The 16202-nt window shown below is 41.6% G+C and overlaps 2 protein-coding genes across 2 annotated transcripts; one reads left to right on the plus strand and one right to left on the minus strand.

Annotated features, from left to right (window-relative positions):
- Nucleotides 1-360: 360 nt before the first annotated feature.
- LOC308090811 (ruvB-like 2) lies at nucleotides 361-1749 on the plus strand (the record flags this gene model as incomplete). Its single annotated transcript, XM_080436084.1, has 1 exon — nucleotides 361-1749. The coding sequence occupies one exon, from the start codon at nucleotides 361-363 to the stop codon at nucleotides 1747-1749; it is 1389 nt and encodes a 462-aa protein (XP_080292210.1).
- A 2711-nt stretch (nucleotides 1750-4460) lies between these two features.
- On the minus strand, nucleotides 4461-14417 carry tbl2 (transducin beta like 2). The gene is made up of 7 exons (XM_080435205.1): nucleotides 14196-14417; nucleotides 12453-12574; nucleotides 11663-11847; nucleotides 9558-9709; nucleotides 7999-8125; nucleotides 7215-7367; nucleotides 4461-6168 (listed from the first exon to the last, which is right to left on the minus strand). Exons 1-7 carry the CDS (start codon nucleotides 14317-14319, stop codon nucleotides 5700-5702), a joined length of 1332 nt encoding a protein of 443 aa, XP_080291331.1. The 5' UTR covers nucleotides 14320-14417; the 3' UTR covers nucleotides 4461-5699.
- Between the last annotated feature and the right edge of the window lie 1785 nt (nucleotides 14418-16202).

The following is a 16202-nucleotide window of genomic DNA, read 5'->3' on the forward strand; positions in this document are numbered from 1 at the left end:
ACACAATTTAGTGCAAACTAAGCATGCTAATAATAATTGCACATGTTGTTGGAATTATTATCTTCACGTACGCCAACGTATACGTCATGCCACAGCAGCCGAAGCAAGGATCCGGTAGAAAAGCACTAGCCTCACTAAGAGCGGCAGCAGCCGTTGCTGGTATTTATGCATGCCGAGTTCTGTATTTCTATATTTGTAAACATTGACAGTGCCTCTCATCCAATCACAATGCAGGGTTGGAAATAACGCTATAAAAGCTTGTGCAGCTTGCCATTTCAACATTGTACATTGTAGGTCATTTATTACAATCTGTCTAAAATCAACTCTGCATTGTGCACTATCTCCAGTATTACTGCACAGATGGCAACAACAAAGGTTCCGGAGGTCCGGGACATCACACGGATTGAAAGAATAGGTGCACATTCTCACATTCGTGGCCTTGGTTTGGATGATGCTTTGGAGGCAAGACAGGTGTCTCAGGGGATGGTTGGCCAGTTAGCCTCCCGTCGGGCAGCTGGCATCATCCTGGAGATGATCAAAGACGGCCACATTGCTGGCAGAGCTGTGCTGATTGCTGGCCAACCTGGCACAGGAAAGACTGCCATCGCCATGGGTATTGCCCAGTCTCTTGGCCCCGATACCCCATTCACAGCGATGGCTGGTAGTGAAATCTTCTCCTTGGAGATGAGCAAGACAGAGGCACTCAGCCAAGCTTTTAGAAAAGCCATTGGAGTGAGGATAAAGGAGGAGACAGAGATAATCGAAGGAGAGGTAGCGGAGATCCAGATTGATCGGCCAGCCACTGGAACAGGTGCCAAGTTGGGCAAGCTGACCCTAAAGACGACCGATATGGAGACCATCTACGACTTGGGCAACAAGATGATTGAGAGCCTCACTAAGGAGAAGATTCAGGCTGGAGATGTCATCACCATTGACAAAGCCACCGGCAAGATCAGCAAGCTGGGGCGTTCCTTCACCAGAGCCTTAGACTATGACGCAATGGGTGCTCAGACACAGTTTGTCCAGTGTCCACAGGGTGAGCTTCAGAAGAGGAAGGAGGTGGTCCATACGGTGACCCTCCATGAGGTGGACGTCATCAACAGCCGCACACACGGCTTCCTCGCCCTCTTCTCCGGAGACACCGGAGAGATCAAGGCTGAGGTCCGTGAGCAGATCAATGCTAAGGTGTCCCAGTGGAGGGAAGAAGGCAAGGCGGAGATCATTCCAGGAGTGTTATTTATAGATGAGGTCCACATGTTGGACATGGAGTGCTTCTCCTTCCTGAACCGTGCTCTGGAGAGTGAACTTTCCCCCGTGCTCATCGTGGCCACCAACAGAGGCATCACTCGTATCCGTGGCACAAACTACAAGAGCCCTCACGGCATCCCCATGGACCTGCTAGACCGTCTGCTCATCATCGCCACCTCCCCGTACACGGAGAAAGAGACTCGAGAAATACTCAAGATCCGCTGTGAGGAGGAGGACGTGGAGCTGAGTGAAGAGGCCCTCCAAGAACTGACTAGTACAGGGATGAGGACGTCGCTGCGCTATGCCATCCAGTTGATCAGCACTGCGGGACTGGTGTGTCGCAAACGCAGGGGTACACAGGTGCAGTTGGAGGACATCCAGAGAGTCAAACACCTGTTCCTGGATGAGTCTAGATCTTCTGAGTACATGAAAGAGTATGAAAAAGACTACCTCTTCAATGAAACACAAGCAACGGAAATGGACACTTCAAAATGTCTTTGAAGTATTCATGTTGCTGCCACTGGTTCTTAACGGCTGGGAATCGGTTCAGAACTGAACTGTGAATTTGTCTAATTTAAATCAGTCATTCTTAATTTAGTTTGAATGATATATATATATATATATATATATATGTATTTTTTATTCCTGCAGGAAACAGAATTTGAGCTGAAAGTGTGTAAAATGACATTGATTTGCTATTTTCTTAATTTCAAAAGCTCTGTTTGATTCATTTATTAAACTTTGGACTTCATCACTGGCAATCTATCTTTGAGGCCTTGTGGCTGGAAAAAAAGTGGTTTATTTACCTTCTTACCCCTAGAACAGCGGTTCTCAAAGTGGGGTCCAGGGACCCTCAGAGCTCCTTGAGGGGGTCCAAATGGACCTTAACAGACCATAACTCTGAGAGTTATGGGGGTCCTTGAAATACAAAAATATAAATAGTTTTCACTATAGGGCTGGGGTTTTGAACCAGTGATCCCATGACCACTAGTTGTTGTCCATGAAGGTGGTCCCTAAACAATAATGTAGTAAAGTACTTTTTTGTTTTGTTCTTTTGTTTTTGTTTTGTATTCATTGTTTGCTTCTTGTAAGTAAGTAAGTAATATACATTTTATTTATAAAGCACATTTCGAAACAATGTTACACAGTGTTAAAATCTATTCTAGCCTTAATGGGCAGCCAGTGAAGTGCAGCAAATACCGGTGTTACTGTATATGTGCTCTATGATTGGTGTTGGTGAGAATTCTGGCAGCAGCATTCTGTGCTAGTTGTAGTCGGCCCAGATACATGCTGAGTCAGATTTAGTGATTGAGTGATACAAATACATTTGCTAAGTTGTCGGAGGGATTGTCAATATGAAAGTTAAAGTCTCCAGTCAGCACCAAGTTATCAACTTTCATAACAACAGAGGATACAAATTCTGAAAATTCAGTTAAAAACTCACTTTTAGAGCCTGGTGGGCGATAGCACAATAAGAGGATTAGCAGATCCAATCCTAAGCAGGAGTGCTTCAAATGTATTAAAATTATCAGTGACAACAGAGCGGCAAGCAAACTGTTTAGAAAATAAAGCCGCTAAACCACCTGCACGGCCAGACATCCATAGGAGCATTAATAATACTGCAGGCAGCGGGACAAATCAAGGTGATGAGACTTTAAAAAGTCCCTTAAAATCAAGGGCTTGTTACAGGCTGACCTGGCATTAATGAATGTGAGTGACTGTGCGAGGGGTGATGTTGTTGAGTGAAGAGTGTCTGGTCCTGATAAGAACAGGGATGGACAGAGGGCAAAAGAGGATGGAAACACTTCATGCAGGCTCCAAAGTCTACTAAAGTGTCCAGGACTCTTTGTCTATGAATAATCAACTGAAATAGGGAACATGGAAAGTGAGGACCATGCACCATGTCTGCTGGTGAGAAGACAAAATAACACAGGACATGAGTGGGTGAAAGCTGTGTCAATCTCTCGGCTGAAACACGTTGGCTGGCTCCAGGGCTTGGCAGGTCAAGTTTACCGTCACTGGTGCAAACGAGTGGGTGAAATTATTGATTGTATAAGTTCTCAATGTTCTGCAATACTTGTGTTGTATTCACTTCCTTTAAAGATGTTTGAAATAATTATATATTTTGTTCAAGTATTTTATTTTAGATATTAAACTCTCAATAGGCTATTTGTGCAGATTTTGACCTGCTATACTTTCATTTATAACAAATGTCATGTTTTTTTTGGTGCAAATTATAGTGTTTTTTCTACATTATTCTACATTGTGTTTATGCTTACATGTTTTTCAAAGTGTGTGAGCAAATAAATGAATACATCTCATAAATCTTTTTCGGAAGAAACTTTGCTTCCGTTTGTTCATAAAATGTCATGAGCCTTGTATGAATGATATTTTGGACCAAAGTGTGTCAGATCTCTGCTTGTATTTTCAGTTCAATCAAAATAAGTTTATTCTCACACTGATGTTATGTAAACTTCCACATATCTTATGCCACCCTAGCTCTGGTCCATAGCGTAGGAGAACTCCTTCTAACGCTGTGGACCAGAGCTTATGCCACCCAAGAATAGTGTCATGCATTTAAAATTGTTTGACAGTCTACCCAAACAACTCTTTGACATTCTACTTTACTATCATGGTCAGTATGTCTGTGTCAGGGTCAGTATTGTGTGTGTATCATGTTTGTAATGACTGCTTACTTAGCCTGGTTAGGATTTAATTGTGAAAATGTTATAGTGGATCCAAACCTTGTGTTTATAAAACGCTGACATATCTCTCATGCTATAGAAGCATGGGAGATGTTAAGGATATTTGAATACTTAGCCTGATAGTTTTTATTTGTAGAGTGAAAAGGTCAACCACCTTGTGTTTATGAAATAGCAATTCACCACAGAGGCATGGAATAAGTTTGTGACAATTCAATTACACACACAGAGTTGTGTTCAATCACATAATGTTGTTTGGGACAGATTGACACCCGAAGAGTCTAATTCTAAGAGGCCATCCCTATGGCTAAAAACCATTAACAATGGAGATGCTTGTTAAATGACAGTTGACAGGACCAGTCGCAAGTTAGTCCAATAATTTGCGCAATGTTATCATTATAGGATTAACGTGGTGGCTATGTACTGCAATGCAAGTGGATGTTGCTGACATTACAACTTAATATCTATTCATTTCAGACAACAATTGAAAATATTAAACCAAAACCTGTGTTGTTCCATAAAAACAATTTTATTAATTGAAACCGTTTTGAATCTCTTACCCCGAGTCAAATCCAGGTCATTCAATGAAGAGGTCAGGGAGCAAAATTCGCAGATGTCAACTAAAGGCCAGTCCACACTAATGCAACTAGTCGCAACAAAACCGCTCCAAGGCCAGTCCACACCAATGCAACTCCTTGCAACTACCATTGGGGATAATGGTTGCAAATAGTTGCATGTTGCAAGGAGTTGTGTTGGTGTGGACAGGCCTTGAGAGTGGTCAGTCAAAACAGCGGTTCTCAAAGTGGGGTCCAGGGATCCACAGGACTCCTTGAGGGGGTTCTGAGAGTGTACAAATGGAACCAAATTTACCCTTGTGCTTGTGCATGGATTAAAGGAAAATAAAATGTCATGACTGAAAATGTTTTATGATGAAGTAAGTCCTAATGTGCAATTTGTGAAACAGTATGAAAGGAGCCCCTCTACACTAGCACGGATTCCTAAACAATTAACACAATATGCACAATTATGATGTTTTATTAATGCTGTTCTACATACTGCCAGGTGAAGAAATCACAGATTGAAGCTTTAACCTTTGCTTTTAAGTGACATATCCGAGACTATCAAGATTTTATGGACGATGCTTCTGAACATGCTAGTTTGACCACTTCAAATGCTCTAATCTTAAAATAATAACCGAAAATAGCTTATCTACAGGCTTGTAGATGGGCTATTTTCGCTGCGCAACATGCTTTCATAGAAGACATGCTATGCTGGCTTCTATGGAATCCAAATGAGACCATTTTTGACTGGAGGGCAGTCCTCTCGTTTGTTCCTTTTTTTTTTATCCAAAATGAGTTAATAGCCCAGTTAGACTCTTCACATACAAGAGTATGTCTGACATAAATGTCAGAGCTTAAATCGACATGTAAATATGAAATAAATGCATAAACATGTAGCTAAGACCTAAGGTCACTTAATGACTGAAATCAGTCGTGGCGACTGAGAACTTTCATCCATGCATTTGGTTCCATTTGTACGCTCTCAAGAGTTATTATGGGGGTCGTTGTAATAAAAATGTTTGAGAACCATTGAGTCAAAGCAAGTGTGGCAGTGGGGTGTGGTTTGTTGTCGGCTGCAAGGGCCAACAACAAAACCTTTCCGTGGGAGACCTTACACCCGACAACCAACCACACTTTCCACAAACAGCATGTTGAGCTTGAGAAGGGAGAGGGTGGGGTCAATCAAGTCCTAACATTGGTCATCCACAGAGGCTGCCAGCACGGTGTCCAGTGCGCTCTGTGCGTCTTTAATCTGCAGTCGTAGTCGCTCCTTCATAGCTTCGTTCTGGGCCTTTTTCAGCATGTCCTGCATGTCCCTGATACAGGCCCGGTAGCCCGGCGTGTTGTGGAGCACGCGGATGGCTCTGTCGCCGGTGCACACCAGGAAGCGTCCGTTAATGTCAAAGCGCAGGTCGGTGATCTCCTCGCTGTGGACGCTGCAGAGCTCCTCTTCGAGCTGGCCGCTGGTGCCGTTGTACATGGCCACGTTGCAGCCGTTGCTGATCGCCACGACGCGGCCGTCGGGGGACAGCGCCACCAGGCTGCCTTCGGAGGAGCTGCAGGGCACCGTGTTCAGCAGGTACGGCTCCTGCTGCTTCTTGTACTCGACGTTGGTGTTCCACAGTTTCCACGTGCCGTCTTTAGACACGGTGGCCATTCTAAAGGGGAGGGGGGGGAGGCAATGGAAAGCAACTTCACAAACTTGAATTGGTTTCCAAATAGGACAGCAGTCTAACTGTAGATGTATTGTGTGTCTAAAAAGGCAAATGTCCACTGGAAGCAGGAATATTTCAAAAATGAATAGGCGATATCCCTGGAATTCTGCGTCAATTCTTTTTTTATTAAACAGACCAAATAACTAAAGAGAAAACACTAACTACATTCATGGATTAGTAAAGAGTACAGTGATGATTCACTCTCATCATAAAGGACAGGGTTTACCATAACAAATGATTGTTTCATGGGTAGGGTTTCATGAGGAATAAAACAGTAATCTACCGTATATGAACATATAGCTGCTGGTTGAGACAGACCAGACATTGCTGGCAAGCCGACATTGGCTTTAAGATTTTTGTTCCATGTTGAAACAATTCACTGTTGAGCCTTTTGAAGGCGTGTGTGTAAAGAGGTTCATCCTAAGACCCCACCAGATCCAGTGTTATGGTAAATCAACAAGTCACACTTAGTTTTGAACCACAAAAGACATTCTAACGTTTGCTCAACTCAGTAGCACCATTTCCTGATTTTGGACCCAAATCCCACTGTTCTAATGTGAGATCATACATTGTTGCAAGACCATTCCTTTTTTAATTATAATTGTACAAAATATATATATATAAAATAAAACAGCCGATCTACAAGCTTGTAGATCTGCTATTTTCACTACACTTCTGTGCGACACTCTTGTATGATGATGGACATTCATTTATTAAGAAGCATAAAAAGTTGAAATGTGGAGATACAAGGTTTCTGCCCGACAGCGACGATATACAGTATAGAAGTGCCTGTGATGTCAAAAAACACGACGCGTACACCGGATGACATTGTGGCTGTAAACATCAGCATTTTGTGGAAGAAATCCACAGGGTGCATAGAGAGGGGTACATAGGGTAGTTAATTCTTCCCCATACTATGATCTCCTCATATCAGAATAACGGGATATAGGTTCAAAATGGGTGAAGTTTCCCGTTTAAGCATACCGTACCTGTGTGAGTCATTGGAGAAGGCAAAGCAGTGAACCCCGGCTGAATGGCCCTTCAGGTCGAAGGCTCGTGCCACCTCTTTGAACTCGCCGCTCTTCCCAAAGCACACTTCCCACACCTTCACGTCAGGAGTGAATCCACAGGAGGCAACAAACCTGAGGAAGCCAAAAGGCAACACGCATGACATGAGAAGTAAACAACTGGAGTGGACCTTCAATCATTAACATGGAGCTGATGGGCTCGTGTTGCTATTCTGACCTTGGTACAGTACTTCAGATTAGGGCTGGGAAATGTATCAATATTGTATTGATATCGTGATACCGGCACCGGCACCGTTTGAAAAGTACCGGTTTAGCAACAGTATCGGGTAAAACCCCAAATATACCCAACCCTAATTATAACGGAGCTTTCTTATGAGTCTTTGTTTGGTCTTGATGGTGACCTATAACCTTAATAATTATTCCGTTCACTTATTTGTTATGAACAAAAAGTCCCGCACACTGCTCTTGCTCAGCAGCCTCTTTTATTCAAATTGACAGGCGTTTCGGTCCCACTGGACCTTCATCAAGACACTCTTGATGAAGGTTGATGAAGAGGCTGCTGAGCAAGAGCAGTGTGCGGGACTTTTTGTTCATGAGAATATTTTTCCACGTTTGCTTTTGTTTTCACCATCCAACACACCTGCAACCAAAAGAAGTGGATGTGCGAATACTTCCTTTACACACTTATTTGTTATAAAATATGAATAAACCAAAGTAAATGATATACTGTGCACAACAAACTGACCTTCCACATGGCGAGATGGCAGCGTATGAGTTGTTCATCTGGTTGGTGTTGATGGTGGCCAGTACATCCCCTTTAAGGTCCCAGATGTAGATGGTGGTATCGGTGGAGGCGCTCATGATGAACTTGCCTGAGGAACAGGAGATCTCATCATCAACTGTTTACAACTATTTAAATTATTAAAAAAGGTAGGGTAAGTGATATTTTGGGGTTAAAACAAACGTTTTTCGTTAAATGGTTAAAGCACTATATTGTGATTGCTATAGAGTGTTTGTTCAGTAACAGGAGTCTCCATGTCTCTCCAGCTCTTTAATAAACAGTAAATACCATTTCAGGTAGGTAACAAAATGTCAGCCAATCAGGAGAGAGTACCCATTTATCAGCTTAATTTTTATAGTGTTCCAGTTCCAATTTTGTTCTGCTCATTTATTTGTGTCATCACTTCCAATTCCACTTGTTTAATCTGTATCCTGACTGAGTTCTCTATCCTGATTGGATAAGATTGGTGTCCAGACCTGAAAATGTATTTTCGGTTTAATAAAGAGCTGGAGAGACATGGAGACTCCCGTTACTATCAGAATATAGAGCTATTTAACACTTATTTTAACCAAAGTAAATCACTTACCATACCTTAACTAAGTAATAAGTAATAATTGCATTAGACTGAATGGAATACTTTCAGATTTTCTTTTTTAATGAAGCATCAGACTAAAGGTCCTTACACACCGGCGAATATGCGAATATACGCAAAATTCGGACTCGTTCCGAATAATTAAAAGACGCTTTTTTCGCTCCGCGAAACTGGTGTAGAAGCTTGCATTGACTTTATAAGGTTTTAAAAAAAAACGTATTATTCGCATGCAGCAGATAAGTCTCCATGGGGCTACTGTTTAAGACCAATCATCTACAGTCACTTTGTTACATGATGACCTCACCAATTCACTTTGTTACATGATGACCTCACCAATTCACTTTGTTACATGATGACCTCACCAATGTTGTCTCTTTGAAACGTTATAATAGAAAATACCTTGCCATCATTATCGACCATCCTGTCAGCCATAGGGTTTATTATAGATCAGTGGTGTGCTTGCTTATATGCAACAGTGCTCAACACTGAGTTTGATTAACCCATTCAATCCGGGAACGCATACTGTGTGCTTTTTAGATTTCTTTGGCTATTAAAAAATAGCAGATATCAAATCTTTGCTTCTGGGGGTCCCTGGAACAAAATATTGTGAGAAGGGGGTCCGTGGCTAAATACATATAATTTTGGGGGTCCTTGACATGAAAGATTTGAGAACCACTGATATATATATAGCAACATTTTTTTTTCTAGATCTACAAAAAATAGCAGATATACAAGCTCATAGCACGGCACCAAGTGCCCTGCTATGAGCTTGTATATCTGCTATTTTTGAATAGCCAAAGTATAAAATAATGGTTAAAGTGCGTACCTGGTTTTAATGGGTTAATCAATGTCAAATAATCTCACAATCACAATGCCATTACATTCAAACGGGATTTTCTTTCATTATCTTTCAATAAATTCTCTTTTATACCCGTCTCAGCAATGCCAATGTTGAGGATGCTGGTCTTGTGCTTCAGAGGGAAATCGTCAGGAGCAGCTTTGAAGTAGAAGGAACCATCTTCCTTCTTGAGCATCTTGAAGACTCGAATGGTGTCACCGTTGGCCAGCCATGTAATAAAGGCCCTGCATTCAATGATAAGGAGACATCAATGACAACAAGATAAACCACATGTGACTGAAACTAGATGGTCATTGAACATTTTTGTTGATCATCAGGCACTGGTGACCTAACTGTACCCATTAAAACTGGGAAAGCATCCGTGTCATTTTAGATTTTAGCGTTGGCTATTCAAAAATATTTTTAGAAAAATCATGAACATTTGTGCACATTCATTTAAAAACTCAAATCTTTACTTCTGGGGTCCCTGGAACAAAATCTTTTGAGATGGGGGGTCCGTGGCCAAATACATATTATATACATACACATACATTTTGGGGGTCCTTGACATGAAAAATGTTTGAGAACCACAGATATAGCATACGTTTTTCAGAAAACTGCTAGGATTTAGAAGACATTTTTAGGGGTTAATCTGATGAAGGTGTCACCCACAGGTCTACTCTCTGGAATGATGACACTTAACCACTTAAACCGTCAATACTTAGTAAACTTTTTCTCTCTACACCAAACCTCTTTGCCAAAAATAACAGATCTACAAGTGCTTGTAGAGCTATTTTTGGCTAAAGTTCTCCTCAGAATAGGGATGCTAAGTTAATGTAAAAAAAAAGTTCCAATCACACAAAGATTTGGCGGCCCCCCTGTAGTAACTCTGAGGACCCCCTAGGGGCCCCGGACCCCCTGTTGAAGACCCCTGGCTTAAAGCCCTGTAATCATAGAGATGTCATGTTTTTGGTTTGTGTCGCATTCCTTCATGGTGAATGAGGAATGAAAAAACTAAGAGAATACTGGGGTCCAAGATGAGCAACAGCAACACTCTAGTCAAAAATCTATTCATAAACAACACAGCTCTGAGTATAACAGCTCTCAGGAGTATAATCCAAGTGTCCTGTATCTGGTCTGTCTCCTCTCCGGGAAAAAAAACGGGCCTGGGCCTGCACGAGAACTCAGCTTGCGCAGCGCACAAGCACGAGCACGTTCAGAAAATGCTGTGTTTTTGGAAGTAATGAAGACATCTACCGGATACAACACACATGTATTCAACTCTGAAAGCTGCCGTTGTTTTATTAACAGATAAATTCTTTGTTTTTGGATTCTTCACTCACCGTGAAGCAATGCAACACACAACCAACATTCTTCATGAATTCAAGGCTCCAAGGCGTGAGTAATTAGCCCGACATTCAGCCTGAATTTTCATTTAGTTTCACTCCATTATTCAGCCTGAAAGCCCGCTCAGTGCAGCCGATCGGGCCGGGCTGCCAGTTAGATTTTCAAACGAGAAAACCCTGCCTTTCTACAGCGTCACCAGACCCTGAATGCGAGGCTAGCGATTCAGGGACTGGAGCCAGGCTAGCGAGTAATTGATAGGAAAAAAAATACATTTTGTTCCTTTAACACCATCCTAATCTCTCAGGTCTTTGGTTAGCAGTGTGTGAGTTCAGTGTGACATGGGGCGGGGTCAACAAATACATTATCTTGTGAATATGGACGGACAGAGTTTACTCTATACAATACATAACCATGGGTGGAGTGGGGTTATACTTGTACATCATTCTGTACATAGTGTTTGTTTTCATTGAAATGTCGAGTATAGTATAGTATAGGGCTGTCACAATTACAAATTTAAGTTGACGATTAATTGTCACTCAAATAATTGAGATTAACGATTTCATTGTGTTTTTGGCATTGAACATATGAATAAAATATTAATTTCTGTTTGCCTTTAGGCTTCATAATAAAAAAATGCACAGGGCAGATATGACAAATAAGTTAAATATACAAAGAAATTACTAACCTTTAATAATATTATACATGTAAAAATAGTAGAAATTGTGACGCGTTGTAAGCTCGTAGATATGCTATTTTTGTAATAATTGCGATTAGACGATCATGTAATAATTGTGACAGGCCTAGTATAGAATGTGCTTGAATGCAACTTGTAGGCGTGTTTGTGAGGAGACCTGGAGTCTGGGCTGAAGCGGACCAGCGTGGCATGGTCCAGCTCTACGTTGGCTCTGAGACACTTGTGTTCTCTGTCCAGGAAGTCCTTGGTGCTCCAGATCCTGATGGTACGGTCATCAGAGCACGAGGCCAGATACTTCCCATTGCTGCTGAAGTCCAGGCACGTCACGTTGCCACTGTGGCCCTAGGAAACACACACACACTAGAGATGTACCGATACCATTTTCTCCTTCCCAATACCTATTCCGACAACTTGCGTATCGGTCGATACCGAGTACCGATCCCAGTGTGTAATTAAAAAAAATCTAGGACAGTGGTTCTCATGGACCCTTACAGGTCCATTTGGTTCCATTTGTACACTCTCAAGAGTTATAGGGGTCCTTTAAATTACATAGTTTGAGAACCACTGATCTAGGAATAAATAAAAATGCCATTAATAAAGTGGAGCTATAAGTTAGTAAAATAATAATGTAAATAGTACAGTAAGAGTATAAAACAGATATCAACTGAGGCATTCAAAATATTACTGTAAATGACATCGCATTGTGTGATAAATTGCGAGGTATCGGATTGGCATAGACTGGCATACTCGCCGATACCGTTACGAGCATTTTAGGCAGTATTGGCAGCTTTTCCGATACTGGTATCGGTATCGGAACAACTCCAACACCACGCATTTATTCAGTGGCTTTTATCATCGCCGGTGTGAACGCAGCATTAGTTTAGTTCGATAAGGTATTCTTCCATTCTGTACTAAAGGTCAAGGTGCAACGTTGTATTCCAGACTACCTTCAAGGCGGCAGCCAGCAGAGGATGGCTAAAGGTGTGTTGTTGGGGTCTTTCTTTACGGGGCTTCTGCTTTTCCTGTTTCACTTTCTTGGGGGCGGGGGACTTTTTGGCGCTCTCTTCAGCTGCAGGAGAACATGACAACATAGTAAACAAACAATGCATGTACAACAGTACGTTGTGAGACTAAGGCGAAAACATTGAGGGTATTACTATTGCATAGCTGTAGCACTAGCAAAACGAAATGAAGCTGGTCCTAATGCATATCAAATTGGGGGGGTTCTTCTTCCTTGAAACTGGTTGAGAATGACTGAAATGACAGCTGGTATCACTTAAGTTGCATGGAGGACGTTATGTAATGATTTTTTTTTCTTGGATCAGATTAACCTTTTCTGGATCAGGGCCCACTTGAAAATCTTCGGCTGCCATGTTAAAGAAGGAGTTCACCCAAAAAATGACTTATTTTCTATCAATTGCACACCCTATGAAGCCTTGAATCCATGGATTATTTTTTGTTTTTGTCGCATTCCTAAGCTAATAATTTGATTCCCGTCTCCTACCGGCTAATGTATCCGGTAGGAGACACAAATCCGGTAGGAGACACAAAAATCTTTTTGTGTCTCCAAATTATTGTCTTAGGAATGCCACAAAAACAAAAATAAATCCATGAAATCAAGGCTTCATGGGGTGTGTAATCGATAGAAAATAAGTACTTTTTTGGGTGAACTCCTCCTTTAAGTGGTCAGATGGGTTGGCCGCATGCATTTTCAGAGCATGTTTATTTCTAATGATCGATCAATCTATTGATCAATGACACTAACACAGTGAAAACTCATTCGTCAAGGCTTTTAAAGAAAGAATACCCACGAGTGTTTTGCCAATTATTAGGGGGCCCGCTTGCAACATTCTCACGGCCCAACCAGTGGCCCCGGCCCCACAGGTTGAGAATCACTGCAATAAGACACCACAGTTATCACCACGTAACCAGGTAAGTAATGTCCAAGGAAGGAAGTGAAAAACCATGAATGGCCCTCAGTGCAGTCACCACCACCGTTAATATGCAGCAACCTATCATCCTGGCACACAATGGGTTACCTGTTCTTAATATGAAACAGAATGACAGCAACGCTACCATGTAAAGATACACTTGACACCGTCGTACTATGGAGTATAAATAAATGATACCCTGGTGGCATGACGTTCCTTCAGCTCTAGCATTGATACAAGACTGTCATATATTATACGACAGTCTTGGGTGATCTTCAAAATGGTGTTTGCACTTTCTCCCTTTTTGGTCCGTACATCTACTTAAATGTTCAGATTTCAAATATAAAGTGCTTACCCCATGGCTACGGATGTTACAATTATGTACGGGCCCTCAGGGGTACCCGTGTATTCTGTATTGTTCAATAAAAAGCAATTTCATCCGATCGGTGGCCATTTTCTCACAACATTGAATGTATCAAGATTGGAGGGTCCCGTAGTTGAAAGCATACGGAGAAAATGGCCACCGATCATTTTAAAATGCTTTTTATTGAACAACACGGGAGATAAGGGTGTTTCTGAGGGACCATACATAATTGTAACATCCATGGCCATGGGGTAAGCACTTTATATTTGAAATCTGAACGTTTATGTAGATGTACGGACCAAAAAGGGAGAAAGTGCAAACTCTTATGTTGCAGATCATCCAAGACGGTCATGACAGATGACCGTCTTGTGATCCAAGGCTACTTCAGCTCTTACCCGTCGCTGTGTCAGCTGCCATCTGTAGTGTCTCCTCCTTCTGCCTGCCCACCACCGTGGTGGCCACCAGGATGACCAGAGCTCCTATGATGATGGTCAGTGTGAGGAGGGCCACTATCTCCATGTTGCACAAGTTGTTTTACTGTGTGCCACGTCGGTGTTTAAATGCTTGATGCTAACACTGCTAGCCCTTTGCTGCAGCCTAGCCTAGCTCCCATGGATGTGAAGTGAACAACTCTACTGCGCATGGTGCGTGTGAGAAAGGAAACTTGTGATTGGCCGTCGTGTAGCAGCTGTTAAAGAAACTCCACTACCCAGAAGGCAACACTGCAACGGTGGGCAAGACCACTTTGGTAGAGGTTTGGGTTGTGTATGTACCTTGCCATGATGTAACTCCAAAGGTGGACAAGAAATCAAAAATAGTTGCTCCAGTGATTAGAAATTGATCATTCAAAATATGCTCCTCATTCACTTACATTGAAGCAGCTCTCAAAGTCAGTCTTTTAGCATGTAAACGAACGCAAACAAAGTTGATTTAAGGCAGCACTGAACTGGTTTGAGTCTTATCTGTCTGACAGATTTCAGTTTGTAAACGTTAATGATCTTCAATACGTGAAAAGGTTAGATACGGAGTCCTACAAGGCTCTGTACTTGGACCAATACTATTTACTTTATATATGCTTCCTTTGGGTAAAATCATTAGGAAACACTCAATACTAACTCAATACATTTCCATTGTATTGTATTGTATTGTATTGTATTGTATTGCATTGCATTGCATATGGACAGGCACCACTGTATCTCAAAGAACTCATCGAGAGTTATCAACCTGCTAAAACACCAGTGCGTTCACAGTATGCAAAAATGCGTGAGGCTCCAAAAATATCTAAGGTTAGAACAGGAGGCAGAGCATTTAAGTTTCAGGCACCTCAGCTGTGGAACCTTCTCCCAGTTTTGACCCGTGAGGCAGACACACTCTGTATATTTTAGACTATAGATTAAAAGCCTTTCTTTATCATGAAGCCCATAGCTAGAATGCTTTTCTCAGTACTCAGTCACCCTACAAAGTTAAAAGGGTAAGAACTAAGTAAAAGGCAAAAGAGGGAGGGGACCACTCCCTCTCCTCCTTTCTCCTCTCTCCCTCTCCACCCCCACTCCCCCCCCCCTCCCTCCCTATACCACTATATACTATATAACATTATTGTTGTACTATATTATATTATTATATAGCCTACTATATTACACTATTATATTTACTATTATTGTTATTGCTACTTGTATCTCCCTCTCTGTCTAATTAATAGGCTAATTGTTTTTTGTGTGTGTGTGCCCGCGCGCGCGCGCGTGCGTGCGTGTCAAACACTTTTCATGTTAAGGACTCCCAAATTAATACAGTATGTAGGCTATTTGAGAACCACTTGAGTAATGGACTCTATGAATCACAGAGGAGTGAATCATAGGATTAATGTATGGCTGTCAAATGATTCAAAATTTTAATATGATTACCAGCTTAATAATTCATTAGTCATCATGATTCATTACCATTCGTAACTATACGGCCATTATTTTCTCCGTATATTCTTGTTGGAACGGACAGATAAATGATTCTTTCTTGCCTCTCTCGCTCTCTCACTCATGTGATTTGAGCCTGCCTACATAAATTGCACAGCCTTTTCTTCTTATTTAACAGAATGATAATAAAAAATGAAATGACACGCAGATTATGGAATGTTTTTTATTAATTCTGATACTTAGTACCCCAAATAAAACACTGCAGGTTGGAGTTGCAGATGTTATCGCACAAAGCCACTGCACACAACGAGAGAAAGAGCTCTGCAGATATAGTTGAAGGGACTGTTTTAGTAACGGAATGTAAACACACTAAACAGCTTTTGTTGTACGTTTATGTTAAAAACACAACTAAAGATTTCTCAGAGAGTGCAAAGAATCATTAAAGCCCAGAGAAATAGCAGTAGGCTACTCCTCTCAGGTGCATGTTAAAAGCAG

This window comes from Gymnoscopelus braueri (assembly GCF_963280865.1).
Source record: "Gymnoscopelus braueri genome assembly, chromosome: 8".
Lineage (NCBI taxonomy): Eukaryota > Metazoa > Chordata > Actinopteri > Myctophiformes > Myctophidae > Gymnoscopelus > Gymnoscopelus braueri.